Source organism: Tribolium madens, unplaced genomic scaffold, assembly GCF_015345945.1.
Source record: "Tribolium madens isolate multiple individuals breed KSU strain unplaced genomic scaffold, Tmad_KSU_1.1 Scaffold_91;HRSCAF=231;Tcas5.2_LG7, whole genome shotgun sequence".
Classification (NCBI taxonomy): domain Eukaryota; kingdom Metazoa; phylum Arthropoda; class Insecta; order Coleoptera; family Tenebrionidae; genus Tribolium; species Tribolium madens.
In genome coordinates this window covers 16,338,820-16,364,507 of record NW_025401063.1, presented here as the reverse complement: position 1 = coordinate 16,364,507, position 25,688 = coordinate 16,338,820, and the positions used below count along the sequence as shown (strand labels likewise).

General features: G+C 30.0%; 3 protein-coding genes across 7 annotated transcripts in view; 1 reads left to right on the top strand and 2 right to left on the bottom strand.

Annotated features, from left to right (window-relative positions):
- LOC123012159 (neogenin) overlaps positions 1 to 19,686 on the bottom strand; it is a 63,403-nt gene extending 43,717 nt beyond the window's left edge. For all 4 annotated transcript variants that reach the window (XM_044409983.1, XM_044409985.1, XM_044409984.1 and 1 more), the window contains exon 1: positions 19,480 to 19,686. In XM_044409983.1, coding sequence (XP_044265918.1) covers positions 19,480 to 19,606 — 127 coding nt within the window. In that variant the 5' untranslated portion in view covers positions 19,607 to 19,686. The remainder of the gene's footprint in view (positions 1 to 19,479) is intronic.
- Positions 19,687 to 19,806: 120 nt separating this feature from the next.
- Positions 19,807 to 21,057, top strand: LOC123010762 (AP-3 complex subunit sigma-2). Of its 2 annotated transcripts, XM_044407860.1 has the most exons (5): positions 19,807 to 19,963; positions 20,019 to 20,110; positions 20,157 to 20,448; positions 20,532 to 20,606; positions 20,721 to 21,057. In XM_044407860.1, the coding sequence occupies exons 1-4, from the start codon at positions 19,895 to 19,897 to the stop codon at positions 20,598 to 20,600; spliced, it is 522 nt and encodes a 173-aa protein (XP_044263795.1). In that variant the 5' UTR covers positions 19,807 to 19,894; the 3' UTR covers positions 20,601 to 20,606; positions 20,721 to 21,057. The 2 variants fall into 2 exon arrangements, with proteins under 2 accessions (XP_044263795.1, XP_044263794.1); XM_044407859.1 differs by lacking the exon at positions 20,532 to 20,606.
- Positions 21,020 to 24,455, bottom strand: LOC123010760 (cysteine dioxygenase type 1). Its single transcript, XM_044407858.1, has 4 exons — positions 24,068 to 24,455; positions 23,260 to 23,492; positions 23,004 to 23,170; positions 21,020 to 21,188 (listed from the first exon to the last, which is right to left on the bottom strand). Exons 1-4 carry the CDS (start codon positions 24,355 to 24,357, stop codon positions 21,153 to 21,155), a joined length of 726 nt encoding a protein of 241 aa, XP_044263793.1. The 5' UTR covers positions 24,358 to 24,455; the 3' UTR covers positions 21,020 to 21,152.
- Between the last annotated feature and the right edge of the window lie 1,233 nt (positions 24,456 to 25,688).

Sequence of the window (25,688 nt, the reverse complement as noted above, 5' to 3'; positions counted from 1 at the left end):
TTCTAAATATTTATTTGGCACAGTAATTTTACTAAACAGAAGATAAAATATTCAAAAAAAAATGTAGATTTATTATGTAGTAGGTATATTTTTCTTCCTACAACAGTGTTTGTTTTATTAGTATTCAAAATTAATTTGCAAATATTATTGTATTAAAGTTAATAGTTATTTATAGTAAGAATGTGTTAGATAGCGTTTTATTATTATATTTATTAATTTTCTTAAATGGATAAAACGCGACTAACACACGACTGTAATATAACGTTATATCCACAATCACAGGCCCAAATTACGAGTATTGCAAACTTAATTAAAAATTAAACTGACATTTAAACGTCACACCAAATGTGCTTTCGGTTAAACGTAGTAAGCTGTTACGCGGTGCGCTGGTTACTAACAGTGGAATAAAGTTACTTTATCCACGACTATTGTATAATGTACCCCTTATACGTCTGTTTGCTCGATCTTAATAATACCCATTAATCACAGCAGTGATTAATGCCCATTGATACCCATTAATCACGGCAGTGATTAATAAGTCATTAATCACTGCTGTCAGAAGCTTCCTTGATTTAGCTATAATATTATATTGTTTTACTACAAACAATTATTGGTTTTTAAAATTTTATCGTGTAAACCACTAAATATTTTCAATTCAGTTCTGTACATATAAAGAAAAATTAAAAAAAATAATTTTCCTTAACAAGATTCGAACCAGGGACTCGCAGTTGGAAGGTAACCAGCATCGACACAGAGCCATTACCAACTTCGAGTGTGTGTGTCGTATATCTGTTTCTTAACATACTTAATGTAACAAAATTTTCCAACAAAAAAACTTCAACAAAAATATTTAGTAATCGTGGATAAAGTATAGTACACGCGTATAATGGTTATTATTCACCCGGTGATTTACGCCACTCGCCTGCGGCTCGTGGGCGTTAACTTCACCTCGTGAATAATAACCCTCATTATACGCTCGTTGTATAATATACTATTATTGAATAAAAATTAATAATGAAATTAATTAATTTGTCATTTACAACTTTATCAAAAAATAAAAAATAAATAAGTATCAATATTTTAAAGAGTTACATTATAATATAGTCTCATTTGGTTATTTTAATTTCTAGTAATAGATGCTTTTTATAAGGTATTTCTAATATTAATACTGTTTATTTAATTTTGTCATTTAAAGCGGCATTTACTTGTTATCTTAGTAAATAAATAACTAATTAAACATCAATTATGTATTTCTTTCTAGCATTAATCATAGCTAATTCTCAAAAATTTCAAAGCTAAAAAATACTCCTACTTTGTAGCGACTTTAAAATCCTTGGATCGAATATTCGTGAATCGTCTTAATCAGGGAAAAAGCCTTTCCGCCCCATTCCTTCTATTCCACCCCTAATGTAACAAAGCTTTCTTTAGCTCCACGATCCTGTTCTTAATTCCGCATCCGCGTCTAGTTCCGAATCAATCAGAAAGGATGAAGTCTCGGCTCGTACTGTTTGCGTGATTTTCTGTGCAAATTTACTTTAAACTTTTACCAAATAAGATTTGAAAAAAAAGAGGAAATGAGACGTCGGCCGTCTGACGAGGCCGTTGCTCTATCAAATCGTCGTGAAAAATGCACACAAATCACACGATTTCGCGTTATCCCTGGTGTAAATTGTTGTCGTGACTAGAGTTTGCGAGTTTTCAATTGGCCTGTCAGCAGATGGAAAACGTGCAAAGTTAGTAGAAATTCATATGATTGGGCTTTCAGACTATTATGATGTGTGAGGGTTTTATTTGCGTTACCACTTTTCAGGTGCGGATGTTGGAATAATTTATGATCGTGCATAAAAGAGGAATACATGGTTAATTAACACAGAAGCGCGGCAATAAACTACGGAATCGGGCAAATTAAGTCGTTTTTCGTCTAACTGTATACTGGGAAAGAGGCGATTTAATTGGTACAAGTGGCTCGGATCGAAAGATATGACCAGCAAAAGTCACAGTTATGTCACTTTTGCAACTTATGGCAAACTGTGTTGATTATAAATTTCGGTTTACGAGACCAAATTAATTTAAATTGGGCTTTACGATTAGGCATTACGAGTTGTTTACAAGACAACTGCTACTCATAACAATAATTTATTTAAGAGAAAAATTTCAAATTCACGGAAAAACTTTGACATGCTTATAGCAGCAAATCATTAAATTTAAAAAAAAAGAAGGTAAAAAGCTATCATAGTTTAAAATTAATAAAATAAATGGTATTTAACTTTTGTTCAAAATTGAACATTTTTAAGAAAAAATACCTACTTAAAACGAGTAATAGTATTTAAAAAATATATTATTATATATACAGGGTGTTCCGTCTAAACCCCACATTAGAAGTATTGAGAGTTCGAATAATCGTATTTATTTGAAAATTGGTACATAGCCATAATCCATTAAGTCCTCCTAAATAAAAATATTTTCAAGATGGCAGCGCTTCCGGTTTTACCGGAAGTTGGTCTCAACTTTCTTATTTTAAATGGAAAGGTATATTTTTTACTGCGTTTTTACTGAGTTTTTATCAGCTTTGCCTATACCTAAATTTAGCCGTTTTTGAAATATTTGGAGTTTTTCAAAAAATTTTGGATCTGCCTTCCACTTTAAAAACCGGTAACTCTGATATTTTTTTAAATTTTAGATTCGTTTATTTTGGCGTTTGAAAAAGAAAGCTTAGATCTTTCTTCTGGTGTTTTCAGATTTTAAAAAGAAAATTAACAAACAACAAACAAAATTTTAAGGTTATTTTTGTAATAATTCAAATACCCATAACTCAATTTTTCTAAATGAAATAGTCCAATTTTTATTTTACTGAATGGAAGAGAATTTAATTCTGCATCAAGCTGTATTAATATTCCCTATACCTAAATTTAATACATTTCAAGTTAGTTCAAGACGGAACACTTTTATATACAGGGTATATATACTTTGACTCTATTTATTTCTTTATTTTATTGGCAAAACTTTTGTCCCTTTACTAAATAATTGTAAAAAAACATATACATTCAAAATCATCAGTATCATTAAATAGATATAAAAAATGTCAAATGTCAAAATTTTTTGACAGATAGAATTTTTTAAACATTTTTTTTTTCATGTTCCTGGTACTCGTATCTTACCTAACTTGAAAATTTTCTCTGGGGCGTGAGTTCTGGCGTATTTAAAAAAAAAATTGTACAGTAGAACCCCTCTATAACGAGAACTCAAGGGGCTAACATATTGTTCGTTATACCCGATTTTCGCTATAACAGTCATGGATAATAAAAGTTTTTACACATATACTATGTAAATCATTTAGGTATTAAAAATGAATATTAAAAAAGTTTTAAAACAATATTTAAAAAAAATCTGTAATTTTTGTTTGTTTTCTGTAATGAAGCATTTTTGTCTTATAAATTGCACTTTCCAATTATTGTTTTTGTTCTTTAAAATTGTTCCAATGTAGAACTCGCTAAACTTTTCTTCCGAACTTTTGAACTCTTTTATTATTGATATTTTTTCTTTGATAGAAAATGATTTTCTTTTCGAGGACGACATATTGATACGAAAGACGAAGTGTTCTGTGTTTGAAAAGTTGTTCAAGACTGAAAAAGTGAGAAAAATATGACCATTAGCACGCAAAAACAACATTTCCAAAAAAATTCAAGTACGTAATGGAGACTCGCAGGATTTTTATTTCTTCTAGGAACTCTCGTTATAACCGATCTGTTTCCGAAATTTCTCAGAATTTTCCGCTATTACCGATCTTGGACAAAATAAAAGTTTTGCTATATTCACCTCAATTCCAGAAAAATACTCGCTATAGAAAGAGAATCTTACATAGAGTAGTATACAAAAGTGCAAGGGACCAGCCGTTTTTTTGTTATAATCGGGACTCGTTATAGAGGAGTTCCACTGTATAATAATTGAATAATTTTTTTATTTAATTTTTTGTTGATAAAATATTCGTACTGGGTGTAAAAACAAGATAGAACCAAGTGTTTTGTTCTCAAATTACATAATATTCAGACTTATTTTTTGTGCTTCTATTGATCTCTAATATTTTAAATTTAAAGCAAATTTTTGGATACATTAGTTGCAGTGACACTGACTGAAAAAGTCTATTTTTATTTTAAATTCATTAAAAAAAATTCTTACTTTAATAATAATTGTTATTTTTTTATTTTAAAAATAAATATGTAAATGCATAAAATTGAACAATAAAACTGGCTCTTATTAATGCAAAAAATATCTTAATGTTTTGTGTTTGTGGAGAGGGAATTTACTTACAGATCACTTTCTAAAATTGCTTTCAAACATAATCGATCATTTATGTCAATTTTTTAAATTTACCTGTAAGTGTCTTTTTGGGTGTCGTTTCGATCTAGATCAAAGATAAAAATCAGCAAAGTAATAACACGAAACAGTTTCTTTCTATGTAAATTTGGTCGGGCCACGCCAACATTAAATGAACTTTGCTGCATTTAAATTGAAAGTGTACATGAAACATGATTTATTTTCCAAAAAATACCAAGTGTAAAATTATTTTAATTTAAAGAAATAATCAACGAACGTCAAACGCTTCCTTATATCACTACATTTAACATGATATGCCTTCATTGTGTAAGCACTTTTGACGTTGAAGATAGCTAGTTATGCTCACGCTAGCGTGTAAATAATAACTATGGCTCAGATTATATGCAAAATGCAATTTGTTATTAAGAGGTATATCAACAAAATTGTAATTTTTCTAGGCATATCTAATGTTTTTTGATTAAAATAAGCCAAATAATTGGTGCATTTTTTTGGAAATATTGCATATTTGTGTATATTTTCTACAAATCACTAATTTCCGATTAAAAATTTCAGTTCAAGTTAAAAATTGGACAGTTTAAGAAAAATGATACGATTACAAAATATTTTAAAGAGAAAACAACCGGTAATTCGTAAGCCAAACTCAAAAAATTAGTAAAAATTAGTGTTTCCTTTTTAAATTGGTTTTATACTGGGTGAATATAAAGTATTGAACCAAGCGGTTTAAATCATTTGTTCCCAAAAAATAATAATTAATATAAATAAAGTAATATAAAAAAATTCGTTTTGTTTTTGAGTTATTCGATTTTTGGTGTCTAAATTGCGATATATGTAAAAAAAAATAATATAAAGTAGATAGTTGTAATCCCTTAGATCATGACCTTCATGAGAAAATTATTTTTTTTGGTGGGTTGCCATTTAAAAAAAATAATATTTTTATTCTTCGACACTGTCAAAATTTACGGTTTTCCTCTCGTGTAAGAAAGTTTTGACAATTGTTTGGCATTTCTCAATACGAAACGTCAGATTATTTTTAACAGATTTAAAGCAAATTTAAGCCTTATTGAGTCTAATTCGAAGAATAAAATGTTGTATTCAAACTCGTCGAATAAATTTGGTTCCATAGTTTCTATTCACCTGGTATAAAACGAATAAATCTTTCTATGTGGATAAGTAGTTGCCTGCAAATGAATTTTAGCAAAATTGTTTAAAGTAATGTGATCTGAAAAGTACAGATTTCTTAGAAAGGGTTAATTACTAAGTTATTAAAATGGCTTGTCTCGCGCCAAACCCATTTATTTATTCCTTCATTTATCGTGTGCAGTTCAAGATGACGAAAATACAAAGTTTAGTGTATTCGAGGATAAAAGTTTATCCCAACTTTGATTTGTTATTGTTAAAATTTTTACGTATCGATGCATATTTGGCATATATTGTGAAAATACGTGCATATACAGGATGTTCGGTCCAAGTCGCCCCGGCCGATAACACCTAAACTCACTTTTCTTTTCAAAAACTAAATTTTCAAATAATACTATTCATTCCTCATTTTCTTAGTAAATGCATCAAATTTTTTTGGCACATCCGGTGTAGTCGAAAATGCTACCAAATTTAGTTTTTCAAATGGAACACCTATGTTTTTTGCTCGAAACAATAATAATTGGCATGAAAAATACGGTAAACCACTATTTATTACATTTTACTTTACATAATGCACTTAAAAATCAATTTAAATTTTTGAATTTTAGTGCAAATTTTGCAATGTAGGCGGATTTTACTTGTCAAGGTATTCATGCAAAAAGCAATATGCTTGGATACCATTTAATTGTTATTTTGACAAAGCCTAATTTGTCAATAAATCTTATTGAGACCTTTAATAATGGATGATATTAATTACGACGAATTGGTAGATCAGCTCGAAGTGTTTTTTAAGTGCAATAAAAATAGAGCAGAAGCTGAAAGACAGTATAGAGAAAAATACTCAAATAGAGTTCACCCAAATCGTTGGAAATTTAGTCGAATTGAAGAACAACTGAGACGAATAGATTCGCTTCTTAAAACTAAAAAGCCTATGGTTCTTTGTGAAGAACAAGAATGAATGTGATGAATGAATGTTCGGTTATCAGTCGAAGAAAATCCAAGAGTTTCCATAAGAGAACTCCCTCATCTACTGACAAATTAGATTTGTCAAACCAAAAATTAAACTGTATCCAAGTATTTTTTTATTCACACCTTTCCTTTAAAATTAAAAAACAGGCTACGCGACCAATTTCCTTATAAAATTTATTTTATTTATTATTATTATTTAAGATGTTTTTTGATTGTGTTACGAAAAATGTAATAAATAGTGGTTTACAGTATTTTTCATGTCAATTATTATTGTTTGGAGGAAAAAAACATAGGTGTTCCATTTGAAAAACTAAATTTAGTAGTATTTCCGGCAACACCGGTTGTGCTAAAAAAATTTAATACATATATTAAGAAAGCCAAAAATGAATGTTATTACGTAATATTTACTTTTTGAAAAAAAGAAGTAAGTTTAGGTGATATCAGCCGGAGCGACTTGGACCGAACACCCTGTATATGCGCATATTTTACGAATTTTTCGTGCACATAATCCGAGCCTTATTAATAACCGTTTATCCAAATATCGACAAAGGCTGTGACCCATGTCCAAAAAACACAATGCTCATCCGTGGCAGGAAAACAAAAAAGGAATTATTGAGGTGTTAACGAACGCCAAAAACAATAGATCACCGCCTTCGGTTTGATCCCTCGCAGCTGTCAACTAGTAATAAATGACCCTTGGTCTTCCGACCGATCAAATATTGAAAGATATCTCTCGGTAAAAAACAGTAAAATTATTAGAGGCGAATCGAAAACTCTCTTGACAACATTTTCTCATTCCGTTACGGAATTAGGTTGGATGTTCGGAAATGTCAGTGGAATCCCGACAAGCAATAACGTTACGGTCTATCGAAGGAATTGGGACAGAAATATATGAGTAAATGTCAAGAGGCGCAAGAATTATTGAACGTGCATGAAGCTCGTTATTGAAGCAATTAAAAAAGTTTCCTTGTTAAGCTTCATCAAATTATTAAAATTGTACGACCACAAATGGCTCATACAGACGAGTTCATTAAATTTAATTATAAAATTATTATTGAGATTAAAGTTACAGAGATTGAGAGTTGGTGTAATTGCACTATAGGGAAGGCAGTGCCAGGCAGTGTTGAAAATTCCTGACCTGATAACGGAAATACGTCAGAAAAGCTCTCAGGGGAAAAAATAGTCGAAAACTTGCAAACTCGATGACAAATGACTTTTATCTCTTGCACCTACATTGAACAAAAGTTGGGACATGTAAAGACACGCCAAAAATGTGCTACAGAGATAATAAATAAAACGAGTGAAAAGAACGTGATAACGTAGTGATCCACGCTGTTATTCAAAACTTCTGCAGCGAGATTACATTTACGTATCGCTGTCCATTACACAGGGCGACAAAAAAAAGTCAAATTTTATATCATTTTGTTCGTCTCAGTAAGATAAAAAGTTCACACACTTTCAACTAAATAATTTTTTTTATAATTGAAATGAATTTAAAATACTTTGACTTTAAAAAATCATTACTCAATAACTGTTATGCCGATTTCCTTCAAATAAAGATCATTCTAAAGGGATGGACTTGACCTTTAGAATGATATGAAATTTGAAATTGAATATTGGCAAACTTTTCTTCGAACAGTGTTTGAAGAAGTTCGAAGTCAATCGAAATAATCTAAGAAAAACCCTACGAGTATTTTTTTTCATCATTACAATCGTGTAGAGCATCTCTTTATTAGTTGTAATCCAAATTTTTAAAATAATATACCGAGAAGTTTTTAAGATATGATTTTTTGAAGTTAAGGTTTGCATTGCGCCATATAGGAGAAATGCATGTTAATCTTACTTAAAGTTGCATTTTTTTTAAGTATTTGTTTTAAGACTCTTCTTTTGCGTAAAAATGGTCAATTGCACCTTCTTTGTTCTAATTAGAATAAACAAAAACTATTTGTTTACTTAAAACAAACAAAGAGTACCTGCGTACTAATTAAAGCAAATAAAGAGTTTTTTGTTCTAAAAATGATCACTGATCATTGAGCAAAAAGGATCTAGAAGTTTAAAGCAGTAGCTTTAAATATAAGAACAAATCTTTTTCAAATTAAATGACTTTTCATTCAGTTCCAACCTGTTCACTTTGTTCTAGCTTTCTGAACTTTTTTTTGAAAATGTTCTCACCAAATGCTTTTTCATCACTTTCTACTGATGTTTAATGCAATAAGTCAGTTGCTTCGTGTGCAACTGTTATCACAACAACTACTACCTACAAGCTAACTGAAGCTAATCGTAGAATGTACCAACAAAATAAATCAGGTGACTTATTGCATTTAACATCACTCGAAAGTGATGAGAAAGCATTTGCTCAGAACTTTTTCAAAAAAAGTTCAGAAAGCTAGAACAAAGTGAACAAGTCAAAATCTGAATGGTAAGTGATTTGATATGACAAAAATTTTGCCTTATATTTAAAGCTCGTGCCTTAAACTTCTAGATCCTCTTTGCCCAATGATCAGTGGTCATTTTTACAACAAAAAAACTCTTTATTTGCTTTAATTAGTACGCAGGAACTCTTTGTTTGTTTTAAGTAAAGAAACAGTTTTTGTTTATTCTAATTAGAACAAAGAAGGTGCAATTGACCATTTTTAAGCAAAAGAAGAGTCTTAAAACAAATACTTTTATAAAAATGCAATTTTAAGTAAGATTAAGATGCATTTCTTCTATTTGGCGCAATGCTTGATTAGCAAACCTTAACTTCAAAAAATCATATCTTGAAAACTACTCGGTATATTCTTTTAAAAATTTCAATTGTTACTAATAAAAAGATGCTCTACAGGATGGTGATGAAGAAAAAAAAATTTACTCGTAGGGTGTTTCTTAGATTACTTCGAACTTCTTCGAACACTGTTCAAAGAAAAGTTTATCAATATTCAATTTCAAATTTCATATCATTCTAAAGGGCAAGGCCGACCCTTTAGAATGGTCTTTATTTGAAGGAAATCGGCGAAATAATTATTGAGTAATGATTTTTTAAAGTTAAAGTATTTTAAATTCATATAAATTAGAAAAAAATTATTTTGTTCAAAGTGTGTGGACTTTTAATTTTTTTTAGTGCATTTGATTTGTCTCACTGAGACAAAAGTCACGACATGACTTTTTTTGTCGCCCTGTGTTATTTTATTTCACGGCGTGTGAACTTTAAAAGCTTTAGAGGAAATTTCCTTTTAGTCGATCCAATTTTTTTAATCTGGCTGGAATTTATTAGACTGATTTTCCGCCCCATTTCAACTAGCAAACGTCAGCCTCATTTGTCACAAATTCCAATATCCAAATTCAATACACCGAAAAAATCGTTCCCAAAGCCAGGCGTTATCTCAAAACTTTAAATTGCTGTTTCTATTTAGCGAGGGTTATTTCGGGCCCCGAAACAATCCCTTTCAAGTTAGCAAATTACGATTGTTTCGACGACAAAGCTCTCGCCAATTCACAATTTCAATCCGAAAGTTAGTAAATTTCCGACACCTAAACAAAACTTTATTTAATTGTAACTCGGAGAAGAAAAATCGGCAAACCGAACAAACCACCCTTAATAAAGTCGATTCAACCCTCACCGATCGGATTTTTTCCTTTTATTGACTTCGGCTTAAAAAACGGCCACTCGACTTACACAAAGGAGATTCTTTTGTAGAATGGTGCTCCACCGAGCATAAATCATTACCGACAACAAGAATAAATTATCAAGTGGCTTAAAACGAAGCTCTTTTACGAGAAAGATGATTTGTGCGAGGCTAAAATAGTAACCGAGACTCGTTTAGCCACACTGCGAGATAACGTTGTAAATTTAGTCTTGTAGAGAAGTTAAGTGAAATAACTCGGCTTTTTGGAACAGAAATAGATGGTGTTTGGGGACGCTGAACGCGCAAAGTGACACGTGGGTGCGCTTCCTTCCTGGATCCGGACCTGGACAAAGTAATTTAGTTTCCACCACCTTTTAACGCAACAGGAAACACATAATTTAGTTTCAACAGAAATCTTTGTCGAATAATTAGATTAGTATTCTGTCGAGTGTAAAGGTTAATTCGCACCCAATTTAAACGAGACAGAGATGAGTCTTATTTACCGACACATAAAATTTACGATACGCTCGTAAATAAAACATCAATCTTCGGACTCGGACATGACGGACCATCAACACAAATATTTGATAAGAAAAATCAATTTATTATAACGGGAATGACACGAATAATTCCAAAATTTATTAAACCGTTGCAATTTGATTCAAATACTCATCCCAAGACAAGTAAAAATCGTCTACTAATTGTATAATAAATTGCTAAACGTTCAGGGTAATTATTACAAAAAATTAGTCATGACATGACACAAATAATAAACTGAGTACATACAAGGTGAATAAAAAGTATGCAGGCAAACGGTATTTTTTTTAAATTTAATTTTTTTAGAAAATAATAAATATTAAAGTGTTATAAAATATGTGATCGTGTTTTGAGAATTAAATGTTATTTTGTTTTTAAGTTATGTTATTTATTTTTCAAAATGGCAACTTTGTACGAAATTTTTTTTCCATAAAAATTGAATAAAATTTGTCGTCCGTAGATCCCGGCCTTTGTAAAAAAGTTTTTATTCTTCGACACTGTCAAAATTTACGGTTTTTCTCCCGTGTAAGGAAGTCTTGACAACTGTTTGGCATTTCTCAATACAAAACGTCAAATTATTTTTAACAGATTTAAAGCAAGTTTAAGCCTTGTTGAGGTATTCCACTCGTTTGAATGTAAATCGGACGCTTTATTCCACCTCGTGGATGGTAAACCACTCGTTACACTCGTGGTTTAAAAATCCACTCGGTCAAATAAAGAGTCCGATTTACACTCAAACTCGTCGAATAAATAACTATTATAGTGCTATTTAAAAAAATAAAAATTTTCGCACAATTCCAAAAATAAAAAAAATCGTAAAATTGTAAAATTATCATTCATCAATTAGTATTTTCCAAAAATAAATAGTTAAGCAAAATAAGTCCATACTTTTTATTCACCCTGAATGTATTACATTGTACACAATTTTTTAATACAAACGACTAAATAGCAAACAGAAGTAAAAAACAGTCAAAAAAATACGGTCTGAAATTCCGGAATCTGGAAACATATTGGTAAAATTTTATAAATATCCAGTTCCACTCTCAAAAAATTATAAAAAAAAGTAAAAATATATATATAAATTCAGCATTGTTTTTCAAAAGAAACCACATTTTTACCATAATTCATTCAACAATAAAATTCAAATTTAATTTTATTTTAACAACACAAATAAATGAGGTGTAAACCTTGCAATTTTAATTTCATTTTAAAATAGAGACCTACCTTTTTTCAAATTTTGTAAGTACGTAAATAGTTATTCTTCTTACAAGTACCTAAATTACAATTTCTGCAAAGGATTCGTTGCTTTTTCAGGACGAGGCGAAGCTGAATTTGAAATAGCAGATGAGTAGTCCGCAAAAACGTTTTAGATACGTATGTGTTACAAACAAATTTTTTGTTAAAAACACTAAAAACACACTCACACTTCTTATTATGTATGTTTAACGTGTTCACTAATCCGAGTAAATATTTCTCAAAAATAGCTATCATGGACTGTTTTTTTTTTGGTCCTCAAAAACTGTATTTTAGCTCCCAGTAGCCGGAATAACTATTTTTTGTATATACTCCCAAAAGTACTTGTTTGAGGAACTCATTTATGTCCTTAAAAAAGTCTTTCCCGGACTGAATAAAATAGTAGTAAAATAGGTACTCGTCAGTAGTCAGTTAATTTGGTTACTATAGTGGAGAGGAAACAAATGTTTATCTTTGATTTTACTTCAAAACTGCAAAGGAAAAACATTTTTTTTGTTTACCTGAAACGAGCAAATCTGTGATTAAAACTCAGTAGAAAGAAAAGTTAATTTTTCTTTTGATTTTGGACTTGTACCAAATCTTTCTGTGCTTTTTAAATCCCATCACATTGGCGGTTTAATTTTTTTGACAATGATGTCACTTTGACAAATGACGTTACGCAAGTTAAATAACAAAAATCTTGGTGAAAAACATGATTTTAATAAATGGCAACTGAAAGAAATAGCTTTAACAAAAGAAACAAAGTCATTTTTAACAAGAACTATCATTATTCAATTAATAAATTAACTGCAATGTGACATACCAGGTGAATAAAAAGTATGGAACCAAACGTTTTAAACTATTTATTTTTTGAAAAAACTAATTGATGAGTGATAAAGTACTATAAAAATGAGATGATTTAACAAAAATAAATTTTTTCGAAATTTCCTTTTGTTTTTGGGTGCTACAAAAAAATTTATTTTTTTAAATGGCAACCCTCTATAAAATTATTTTTCTCATAAAAGTTATACTCTAAGGATTACAACTATCTGCTTTATATTTAATTTTTTTTTTAATTTTTTTTCATAAATTGCAATTTTGACAAAAAAAATCGCAAACCGCTTGGTTCCATACTTTATATTCACCCTGTATGTATAGTTGTCAAATAAATAAAACCACCAATGTGATAGGGATTAAAAAGTAAAGAAAAAATCGAAAATCAAGAGAAAAATTAACTTTTCTCTTCACTGAATGAGAAAAATGAAATTTTAATTACAGATTTGCTCATTTCAGGTGAAGCAAAAATGTTTTTTCTTTGTAATCAAAGATAAAAAAATCCTCTTGTAAACACAATCCGCATGTTCATAAACGGATATTCAACATTGCTTTCAGATATTAAGCATTAAAAAATATTATCATTAAAAAACAGTAGCATTAAAGAAAACAATATCGCCAATTTGTATCAAATATTAAAAAAAAAAATTAATTAATTAATTAATTAATAATTATTACTTACTACATACATATGGTCGAAAACATATTAATTTGTTGTTTCATTACTACTAGACAACTTATCCATTTTTTTTTTATTTACTAAGTGACCCAATATGCAACAAATAGTTAAAATGAAATACAACTGTGATTTAAATAAAAATTTTCGGTACATTTACTATTAGATTAAGTGGCATAGAAATATGCAAAAATTTAATACAATTTGTTTTCCCGTTTTCAATTAGGTCTTAGGGTATATTCTTTGAGTTTTGTTAATTATTTTACTACATATCTAGGACGTGTGATAAATGTTCTTATAGTATAGTATACTTTTAGTAAAACTTATGCTTCATTATTTGAAAAAAGTTAAATAATGAATAGCAAACCTTTAACCCAAAATTTTGTTGAGACAAACACAGTGGAAGCAATAAATAATGTGTCAACTTTTTTAATTTCCGGTTTCATTACGATCTAAGATAATGATGAGAAGGGATTAAGTTTTAAGTTTGGTACAAAAAGGGGTCCTTATTTTTAGATCAACTGCAAAACCTCGAAACTGTAGTAAACATTCGACGCAGTTAACTGGTGGTCGTAAAATCCCCGATAAAAGATAATGAGGGTGTAGAATAGTATCATTCAAGTATTTATAACCACCACCCACCGTTCCATGTATAGCTTTATGATCGCGTCACGATTTTCTATTTTAAACAACAAAAAGCCGTCGATTTTAATTGGTTCAAACGCCTGCAAATTTACCCAATCTGCCCACATCAATTAAATCAAGTCCAGTTTCCAATTGTCCGGATGGATACCCACGTTTGCGTCATTTACGACTCTGTCTTGAACCTGTAGATGGCACAGCTTGATTTATGTTAGCATCTCACCCTATAAAAATGCCTCTTTACGAGTCTCCATCCCTTTCAAGCTCGATTTAATTTAAATAAAAGAATAATATACATTCCACGACGTGATTATCATGGCGATGTTTAAACATTTGTGGTTTCGAGGGGTGTTTTGAGTTTCCCAATTTCGTGATGTCTACACGCATTTTTGAAATTGATTCCAATACGACATTTTTTATTTAAAAAGGGCGGAATAAATTTAGAGATATTAGACCCAGTTCTACATCGCACACATAAAAAGTTTTTGCCCTTATAAAGGGTTTCGCGGATACTGCTGCTTGAATATAAATCTCTATTACAAACGCACAGCAGGATGCAGAATGGGGCAACAGTTTGAGTGTCAGGGGTTCGGCGGGAGCCCCACCATTATCTATCAATCAATCAATAAAGGAACAATAACGAGTGTACACACAAAAAGTAGAAGCACGAAATTCGAACCTTGACGTTAAAAAAACAAGGTTTTTTGTTGAGACCTTAACCTTCCACCCACTTTGTCACGAGGTAATTTTTGAATGAATATAAATAAACAATGTCCGAATTTCAGTTACTCTCAGAATAAATTTTACAAAGTATCGATTTTTAAAACGCTGTATTCAAATATTAAACACTTTAAAAAATGGCTTTATGAAATGGCTTTATTTCCTTTTAGAGAGATAGCCTCTAACTTATTTTATAAATAAATTAACGGTATCTATAAAATACAAACTGATTTATAGTGGATGAGAATACATGCATTTTATAACTAACAATGAAGAAACCACCATAGGAGTAAATTACGACGCTATAAATTTAAGCTGAGATCTTTTTATGCAACCTAACATAATTAAAAGCTAGGTGATGATGGTGATGATCAATAAAATGACGAAAAAAATAATAAAAACCATCTACGACTGTACAGGATGTTCCAATGAAAACGAGCCACCTCGAATATCTCAGAAACTAAAAAAACTTTGTAAAAACGCCGAAGCAATTTTGTTTCCTAGGGGGACATTTTTTGAAGTAATTTTTTTTAACCCCAACTTTAAAAATTTACTACCCTACTTGTGGCACATCAAATGAAAGCTTTTCAAAACTTTTTATCAAAATTAAATCAGACCATCTATTCATGAGATATAGGGTGTTCTAATAAAAACGAACCAAAAAAATTTGCAAATAAAACAGAACAGGTTAATTTTGTTACATTTTTTACGCAATTTTAAAAGCACCTTCACTAACCCTTTAACCTAAAATGTCAAATAGCACCAACCACTTGTGATACAAAAAATGAAAAAACTTTTAAAATGCTCTTTAAAAGCTTTTTTCCAAAATGAAATGATTTCTATACATTCATAAAATATCGGCAAAAAAACTAATCATTTAGCAGTCAGTACGTACAAAGGAACTTAAGAACTATATTGCTATTTTTAGATACTTACATTAAATTACAAGAAACTTTATTAACCCTTGTCCTTTAGTACGATCATTTTGATAATAAAATAAAGAAATAAAAATTTGTTACAGCTCCAATAATACTTATAACAATATTAGTAAGTTTCTTGTAATTTTTTTTAATAGTTTTTATTAGAAGTAATTACTAATTAGAAACATTATCTTTTGCGAATATCTTATGAATAGATAATCCCATTCAACTTTAGAAAAGAGGTACAAAGAACATTTTAGTGTCATTTGAAATTCCGAAATTGAGGTGGGAAAAAAATTAGTGGAGGTACTTTTAAAATCGTGTCCAAAAGTGTCTTTTTTAAAAACAAAATTTACCTGCTTCTTTNAGATAATCCCATTCAACTTTAAAAAAAGGTTTAAAGAACATTTTAAAAACACTTTTATTTGAAAAAAACAAAATTAACCTGTTTCGTTTTTTTGTAAATTCTTTCTAGTTTTTATTAGAACACCCTGTATTTCATGAATGGATGGTTTGATTCAATTTTGGTAAAAAGTTTTGAAAAGCTTGTTAAAATAGCTTTCATTTGATGTGCCACAAGTAGGGTTGTGCTATTTAAATTTTTAAAGTTGGGGTGAGTGGGGGTTAGGGGGTTACTGAGGGTGCTTTAAAAATTACGTCAAAAAATGTCCCCCTCAGAAACAAAATTGACCTGTTTCGGCGTTTTTGTAAAGTCTTTTTAGTTTCTGAGCTATTCGGGGTGACTCGTTTTCATTGAAACACGCTGTATATGTAACAGTAAGGCTTGAAATTTGAAAGAAATTAGTATAAAAAAAAAATTATGAAAATTAATACGAATTTTCCAAAAGGTAAAATTATAACAAGCTCGGAGAAATGCCAGGCATGTCGAAAGCCTCTCATATTAGATCCCAAGCATTTTCCTAAGCGATGAGGAACGTTGAATTTTCAGAAATAATGTGAGATAATTCAAATAATTTCATAAAACTATGAATAACAAATTCACGGACGTCTTGGGTTTAAAAATTATTTCCCCAAAAATACTACTACAAAAGATAAAAAACACTATGAAATTTTCTGCATTTTCGCATTAATATTGATTTAAATTTTAAATACATTCAGTCTAAGATGCTCATTCATCACTCGTGGTTAAAATGTTTACAAATAATGAAACTTTGTGACATTCTGATGAATGAAACGAAAGCGCCTTTTTGTATTTGAGTGTCGAAACGGCTACTTTCAATTGGAACAGAATGAAATCAACTTTTACTGTTACTGTTTATTTACAATTTTCCAGGCTTTCAAATCATTTTTTTTATAAAACAATACGAATTTGTTATCTATTTTTTTCTTACTAAGACTGATTCAATTCAAATTATTAGATAACGTTTTAAATCATTAATTAACAAAGTGCATGAACTTTGTGAAGCAAAGATTACGAATTTTTGTCTCGTATCGTAGAAGATATGACGCCACATTGATATTTACAAATTTTGAAATAAAAAATAAACGATTACAACACCTTAACAAACTGATAAGATGAAAAGATTTACGGCTTTTGCTTTATTGAACAAATTGCGTATTTTATAAACCAACCTTGGATGTTAAAATGGACAAAATTGAGCAGACGATAGTCTAAACAAATCCAAATGCGGAACTAAAAGAAAATTTTATTTCCTCCCTACAGAATGAATTGAATATCATTTGAAAAATTTCTCATTTTCTTATGTAACCATTGTCTGTTGGGGAAAGTTTTATACAGGGGAGTTTTTATCAGCTTTTCCTATAGCTAAATATTTGGAGTTTTTCAAAAAAAATTGGATCTGCAACTTCCACTTTAAAAATCGGTAACTCTGCCAATTTTTAAAATTTTGGATTATTTTTGGCGTTTAAAAGAGAAAGCTTAAATCTTTCTTCTGGTGTTTGCAAATTTTAAAAAGAAAATTAACAAACCCTAAAATTTTAAAATAATTCAAATATCCATAACTCAATTTTTCTAAATGAAATACTCCAATTTTTATTTTACTAAATGGAAGAGAATTTAATTCTGCATCGATCTGTATTAACATTCCCTATACCTAAATTTAATAATTTTCAAGTTATGGTGACTTTTTGTTAAGACTACAGAAAGACTACACATCCGTTTTCGCATAGTTTGCTATGAATATCAAAAATGTCAAAATTTATTAATTCAAGTGATCGCATGATATTAGTTATATTAATTATCAAGTAGGGAGTATTATTTGTTATTTTTATTTGTTTAATGAACAACATCATGTTCTGCTCATAATTTTGTTACACTCTCCATAAATACAAAATAAATTCGTTAAATCTAAGTTTGAATAGATTTGATTCTCCATATTTTGGCACTATTTGTCAAATAATAATCCACTATTGACATTTATTGAGAAACAATTTTGACATTTTTGAATTCCATAGCAAAATATTTCAAAAACGGCTAAATTTAGGTATAGGGAAAGCTAATGAAAACTTCCTTAAAATAATCCGATTAATCCAAAAACGCAATAAAAATATAGCTTTCCATTTAAAATAAGAAAGTTGAGACCGACTTCCGGTATAACCGGAAGTACCGCTATCTTGAAAATATTGTCATTTAGGAGGACTTATGGATTATGGCTATGTACCAATTTTCAAATAAATACAATTATTCTAACTCCTAATAACTTCTAATGTGGGGTTTAGACAGAACACCCTGTATGCACCTCTGGAATGAAAATGCCTACGTTCTCAGGATTAAAATTGTTGTTTTTTCCCTTAATACATACAGCATAAATAATTATGATTTTCGAAAATTCAACCAGGAACAGATCAATAATTTCAAATGCGAACAAATTAAATAAACAGTTCACAATAACGTAAATGTTTAATTATTGGATGTCATACTTTCATAATATCCTTTCAGTATCCTGTTTGCATTCCACAACTTGCAGTGACTTTTATTAGCAACATAAGTGCAAAGCGTGGGTTGAATTTGTTGTAATTAAATGACACATTTCAGTTTTTATCTTCCTGTTTATTTCACCTTCCTTGATATTAATAACATAGTAGCAATTAATATAAAAAATCCATTTTTTCATTCGGGTTTCCAACACAATCCTTTTCTTACTTCCGTTTAAACTAACTAACTAATTAAAGACGACTTTTATAATTAGATTTTTTTGAATCTCTTCATTTTAGAAAATAATCCCAAATTAAAATTCAGGATTAAATTAGATCAAACGACGCTTTTACGATTCTTTCTTTAAACTAAATTAGACTTTAAAATTTTTGTTAATTCTCCAAAAGAAACTTTTTGTTTCTCTAATTAAGAACGTAAATTAATTAAAATATACCTAAATTAACGATAAAAGTAATTCCAACAATAGACGCATGTGACATCTGTAATAATTGTCGATGTCAAACGTGACAGGTGAAAAGACCGGCACACTGCGATCGGCATCCACAAAAACTGCAACTTTGTCCAACCACTCTGTATAAATAATAAAAATCAATGTTTACATTTAAGTATATGTTTATAAAAACACAATTTGTTTATTTTGTTTTTAAAGGTGGTTCGACGAGCAGCAGACTGTTGGGCGCCGCAAAAACTTTTCTAAATAAAACTCTCTGAACACTCGATTCTAATAATAAATAACAACGACGACGTAAATTATTAAAAATTGCGTCATAAAAAAACTAGAAATAAAAATATAAACAAGGAAAAAAATCGTGATTTGCGGCAACAGTTCGGTAAAAACGTGCCGAAAATTAACCACAATTTAATTTTGTCAGTGTTAGAGAGACTTTCATACATGAAACGACACGAAATTAATGCAATAATTAGAAATAATTGTTTAAAAAACCATTCTGTTACCTTGTGTGTATGTCAAAATAGAAGCCACTGTTGCGAATATTACTAAACTATATTTACAATAACACACATAATTTATTAAAGTCATTGTTTTTATGTTAACACGAAGTAACAAAACCACCACTTTCATTACATAACAGCGTCCTTTTTTTAATAAATTATCACAAAAACACACAAAAGTACTCTAGTCAGTGTTGCTTCCTACTCCAATGCCGCCATATTTTGTTCTACTCCATGATGTTATTTTTTTTTCAAGGTTTGCTAGATTGTAGTGGGGATTAAACGACACTAGTGCCACCTTTGCACAACTTCTACAGATTCCTTCTTTTGGCTTGACAGCTGTCATTGTTTACAGGTGTACAAAAAATGAGAAATTGAAAAAAACTCGTATTTTAAGTGAAAAGTTTGAATAAGTAAAATGATTAAAGCAATTTTAGTGTTCAATAATCATGGAAAACCGAGATTATCCAAGTTCTATCAATACTTTGTAAATAAAGTTAGGTTATGTGGACACTCAGCTCTAATCTTTTTCTCATTTCTAGCCAGAAGATATGCAACAGCAAATAATCAAAGAGACGTTTCAATTGGTTTCAAAACGGGACGACAATGTATGCAATTTTCTAGAAGGGGGAAGGTAAATATTATTTGTGGGTTGTTATCACTTATCAATTCTGCATTAGTTTGATAGGTGGAAGTGATTATAAATTAATTTACCGGCACTATGCAACTCTTTACTTTGTGTTTTGTGTCGATTCGTCCGAAAGTGAGTTAGGAATACTGGATTTAATTCAAGTTTTTGTTGAGACTTTGGATAAATGTTTTGAGAATGTTTGTGAACTGGATCTCATTTTTCACGTTGATAAAGTTCACTACATACTCAATGAGCTTGTCATGGGCGGTATGGTCTTAGAAACAAATATGACTGAAATTCTAACTAGGATAGAAGATCAAAATAAATTAGAAAAACAAGAGGTAAGTTTTGGTAATACAAACAATACATAAAAACACAACGAGTAAGCAGATTGTTTCAAAGTTGCATTATTTTATTATTATAGAATCTTTGGAATTTCGACACAGATTTTAGAAAGAAATTAGTTGTGATGTGGTCACAGCCCGAATTTTAGTTGTTTGTAAGTTAAAATAATTCGGGGAGGACTGTGTTGTCTTGCTTTGGATCATTGTTGCTCATCACAATACACAAGAATTGTTTATTTACTGTTATTTAAATGTAAAAATTGTTTTAGGCTGGTATTGCAGCTGCCCCAGCTCGTGCGGTCTCAGCTGTGAAAAACATGAACATTCCCCAACAAATCAAAGATATTAAATTGCCTGATCTTCCTCAAGCAATTAAAGACCTTAAATTCTGACCTCAAGTAGCGTCCCAGTTTCAAAATATCGACTTAACTACATTTCATTTACCTTCAGACTGCAAGTCTTTATTAGAGGAGCCATCCACAGCAAAATATACATGATGTTTTTCAATCACTATTTTATTTAAAAATCTACCAGATAATCCATACTGGACTGTGTAAATAAATATAGATTAGCAATTTATATATTTTTTGTTATTTCTCATTAAAACTTAAATAATAAGAAGAGTTCTTTATAATTCAATTTACAAAAATATATTATTTTCTTATTAATAATAATAATAAATGAGCTGAGAAAAGGTCGTTTCAGTTATCCTCAGGTTGGTCAGTCTCCTTATTCTCCTGTGAACAAAAAATGATTAAAAAATCAATAAACCAATGGTGACGAAAAAAGTCAATCAAATGCACTAAAAAAAATTAAAGAGTCCACACACTTTGAACTAAATAATTTTTTTCTAATTTAAATGAATTTAAAATACTTTAACTTTAAAAAATCATTACACAATAACTATTAGATCGATCTCCTTCAAATAAAGACCACTCTAAAGGGATGGACTTGCCCTTTAGAATGATATGCAATTAGAAATTGAATAATGGCAAACTTTTCTTCGAACAATGTTCGAAGAAGTTTGAAGTAAATCGAAATAATCTAAGAAAAACCTTACAAGTAATTTTATTTTCTTTGTCACCATTGTGTAGAGCATCTTTCTATTAGTTAGAATCTTAATTTCTAAAATAATATACCGAGTAGTTTTCAAGAAATGATTTTTTGAAGTTAAGGTTTGCTAATCAAGCATTGTGCCATATAGGAAAAATGCATGTTAATCTTACTTAAAATTGCATTTTTATAAAAGTATTTGTTTTAAGACTCTTCCTTTGCTTAAAAATGGTCAATTGCACCTTCTTTGTTCTAATTAGAATAAACAAAAACTGTTTGTTTACTTAAAACAAATAAATAGTACTTGCGTACTAATTAAAGCAAATAAAGACTTTTTTTTGTTGTAAAAATGACCACTGATCATTGAGCAAAGAGGATCTAGAAGTTTAAGGCACGAGCCTTAAATATAAGGGCAAATCTTTTTCAAATGAAAACACTTTCCAGTCAGATTTCGACTTGTTCACTTTGTTCTAGCTTTCTGAACTTTTTTTGAAAATGTTCTGAGCAAATGCTTTCTCATCACTTTTGAGTGATGTTAAATGCAATAAGTCACCTGATTTATTTTGTTGGAACATTCTAGCTTTAGTTAGCTTCTAGGTAGTAGTTGTTGTGATAACAGTTCACGAAGCAACTGACTTATTGCATTCAACGTCAGTAGAAAGTGATGAGAAAGCATTTGCTGAGAACATTTTCAAAAAAAAGTTCAGAAAGCTAGAACAAAGTAAACAAATTGGAATCTGAATGAAAAGTGATTTAATTTGAAAAAGATTTGTTCTTATATTAAAAGCTACTGCCTTAAACTTCTAGATCCTTTTTGCTCAATGATCAGTGATCATTTTTACAACAAAAAAACTCGTTATTTGCTTTAATTAGTACGCAGGTACTTTTTGTTTGTTTTAAGTAAAGAAACAGTTTTTATTTATTTTAATTAGAACAAAGAAGGTGCAATTGACCATTTTTAAGCAAAGGAAGAGTTTTGAAACAAATACTTTTATAAAAATGCAATTTTAAGTAAGATTAACATGCATTTCTCCTATATGGCGCAATACCTGAACAGCAAATCCTAACTTCAAAAAATCATATCCTAAAAACTACTCGGTATATTATTATAAAAATTTGGATTCTTACTAATAAGACGAAGAAAAAAAATTACTCGTAGGGTTTTTCTTAGATTACTTCGATTTACTTCGAACACTGTTCGAAGAAAAGTTTGCCAATATTCAATTTCAAATTGCATATCATTCTAAAGGGCAAGTCCATCCCTTTAGAATGGTGTTTATTTGAAGGAAATCGGCCTAATAGTTATTGAGTAATGATTTTTTAAAGTTAAAGTATTTTAAATTCATTTAAATTAGAAAAAAATTAATTAGTTCAAAGTGTGTGGACTTTTTGAATTTTTTTTTAGTGCATTTGATTTATCTCACTGAGACTAACAAAATGATATAAAATTTGTCAAGTTGTCACGACATGACTTTTTTTTGTCGCCCTGTGTTAGTTACCTTATTCCGTTTCCCATATATCGAGTAAAAAGTGGTGGTGACTGTCGATTTTTGTCCCGTGTTTTTATTAAAAATTGAGCACTTATTGAACGGAGGACAATACAAGTGTAAGCTTATAGCAGTGTCGACATTTGAGGCGTTTTCCACACGATGCAAACCCAAAGAATCTACAATTTTGCACTCATTGATAACACTTTACGCACAATTTGCAAAATAAGATAAAACATCTAAAATCTGGTTATTTCTGGTTACATACCATTGATGTAACACACATCGTTGAGATTAAGTCTCGTCCTTTTTGTTTCTTTGAGTTCCTCCCCTTCTTGTTGCGGCCACGCGAATCTGATTTCTTCCAACGACCCTTGAAGCATCTTCATGAAACAATGAGCATTAGCATGATCGTGAATTGCTGAACCATGACCTTCACCCCAACAAAGAATCATCAAGTTGTATCTATCGTTGCCTTTATCAACCAAATTACGAGTATATCTGAAAAAAAATTATAAATAATGAAACTTTTTCCTGCTTTCTGAGCGAACCTTGAGATTGTCATTAAATAAGGATCAAGGTTGGAGAGTTTTTCAATGAGTAATAAGATGCAATTATTTTATTGTTCTTTGTGATGCATTAGCACTTACACGGATGTGAAAATAATATTTTGACTGTGTTGATAATTGTCTAAATCAAATAATGTTTTCTATTTTTTTTATCACTATTAGTTTTATTAACGTCATGGGAGCATGGAAAATATTTGTAATAATTCCACTGCGTCGAGAAAAAAATATTTTTTTTCGAAATAAATGCACAAGCTGTTTTGTTACGTTGATGGAATTTACTATTGGTGCAATAGCCTTTCTGATCCCAAAGTATAATTATTTTTGTCACGTTCCTGACATAACATTTCTTGAGATTCCAAATAAACGATAACTAATTTGTTCCCAATAAATAATTTCCGTAATTATACAAATTGTTATCAGTGTGGACCAATAGTAAACAAAAAAAATGCTACCGGATCATGGATTTTGTTCAATTTATTTTTATTATTTAATAGAAAAAAAACTCACCTGTATCGGTCGAATTTTGCGTATTTTTTCCAGTCGACAGGGTTGGACTTGTAGGATTTCATGAGGAAACTCACCAACTCGACATTGACAGAATCACACTCAAAAATTAATCGCAACTCTTTAATCAGATCGTTGAGATTGTTGATAACAGGAAGCCCATTTCCCAAATGTTTGTAAAGCTTGGCCTCAAGGATTGCATCGCTGTCTTCATTGTAAAAATTCTTCTTCTTGTATTCACACAACGACATGATGCTGTTTTTCTGACGAATACGAAAGTTGTACTTCGACATATCTCCAGCTCTTCGCTGTTTATCTTAGGTCAAAGATAACTCAAAAATATTTCAAAATATTGCTGTTATTTGTTTGTTGCGTTTAGCCAACTGTGTAAAGGATGCAAAGAACCCTCTTTATACCGCAAAATGTTGGCAGTCGATCAATGCGTTAATGATGAGAAATGGCGAATTTCTCAATGAACTTTCTAAACGATTTAACTAAGCGACTTTGAATTCTTTCGACTCGATTTGTATGTAAAAGGTGTGCGAAAATCTATGATTTGGTTTGTTCTTGTCAGGATTTGATCCGTAAGGACGAAATCGACATTCAAGACAAGTGCCGTAACACTTTTAAATAGTATACTAAATAAAAAATAGGCAAGTGGCTCATTGGGGTAGTGTGTGCCTCCACCTGCGGAATTACAAATAATTTTCTATTTGTTCAAGAAATTCCACCGCATGCGCTCCCAACAACGGTTGAAATTTTCCATAGAAGATTTTTATTTTTTGAATATCTGCATTTATTGGAACATTAAATTTATTAATAAACGCATTTTTAAATAACCCAGCCTTTTTATCTGACATTTCCCAATGAAATCTACACAAATTGTTTAATTATTCGGTTACAGTTACGCAAAAGTCAAAGATATGGAGACTGAAAAATACAGGATGGTTTTGACAGAATAGACAAAATTCTACAGGATATTAGATTATTTATGACAGGACAAAAGCCTTAATAAACGTTTTTATAACATGCGCAATTATTAATTATACTGTATACAGTATCTCTACGTCGTTATGAATAATTTTTGCTGCTAATGTTTTAGTTGAAAAAAATCATTTTGGAAGCGTATTTTGTATAAAATTTTACATTAATAAAATGTTACTTGAAATATAAAGTAAACACGGCTCCGATCAAAAATTTTATGACGAGTAAATTGTATGTATTTTTCTCGGTCTAAGTTACGAAAAATATTAAAATTTTGTCTATTATTTAAGACCATCCTATATAAATAAATGTCATTTATTTAATCAACATTGTAAATTTGTTTTTAGTTTTTTTACTTGAAGTGGGGAAACACAAAAATGTCAATTGGAAAGACTATTCGTAACACGGATAAATATTATTCAATATTAATAATCAGTGTATTTGTTTCAGAATTATCAAAATTTTATCTTACTTTCTTCATAGGCGCAGTTGTATTTTAAGCCAAACTTATATCAATGAAGAATTGTGATAAATTGATTATAATACAAATAAATATAATTTCTAGAAATAAAAATATGGAAGAAATTCTGATTTTATGAAAAAAATTGTGGGAAATTCCAAGGCAACTAAAAATCTACGC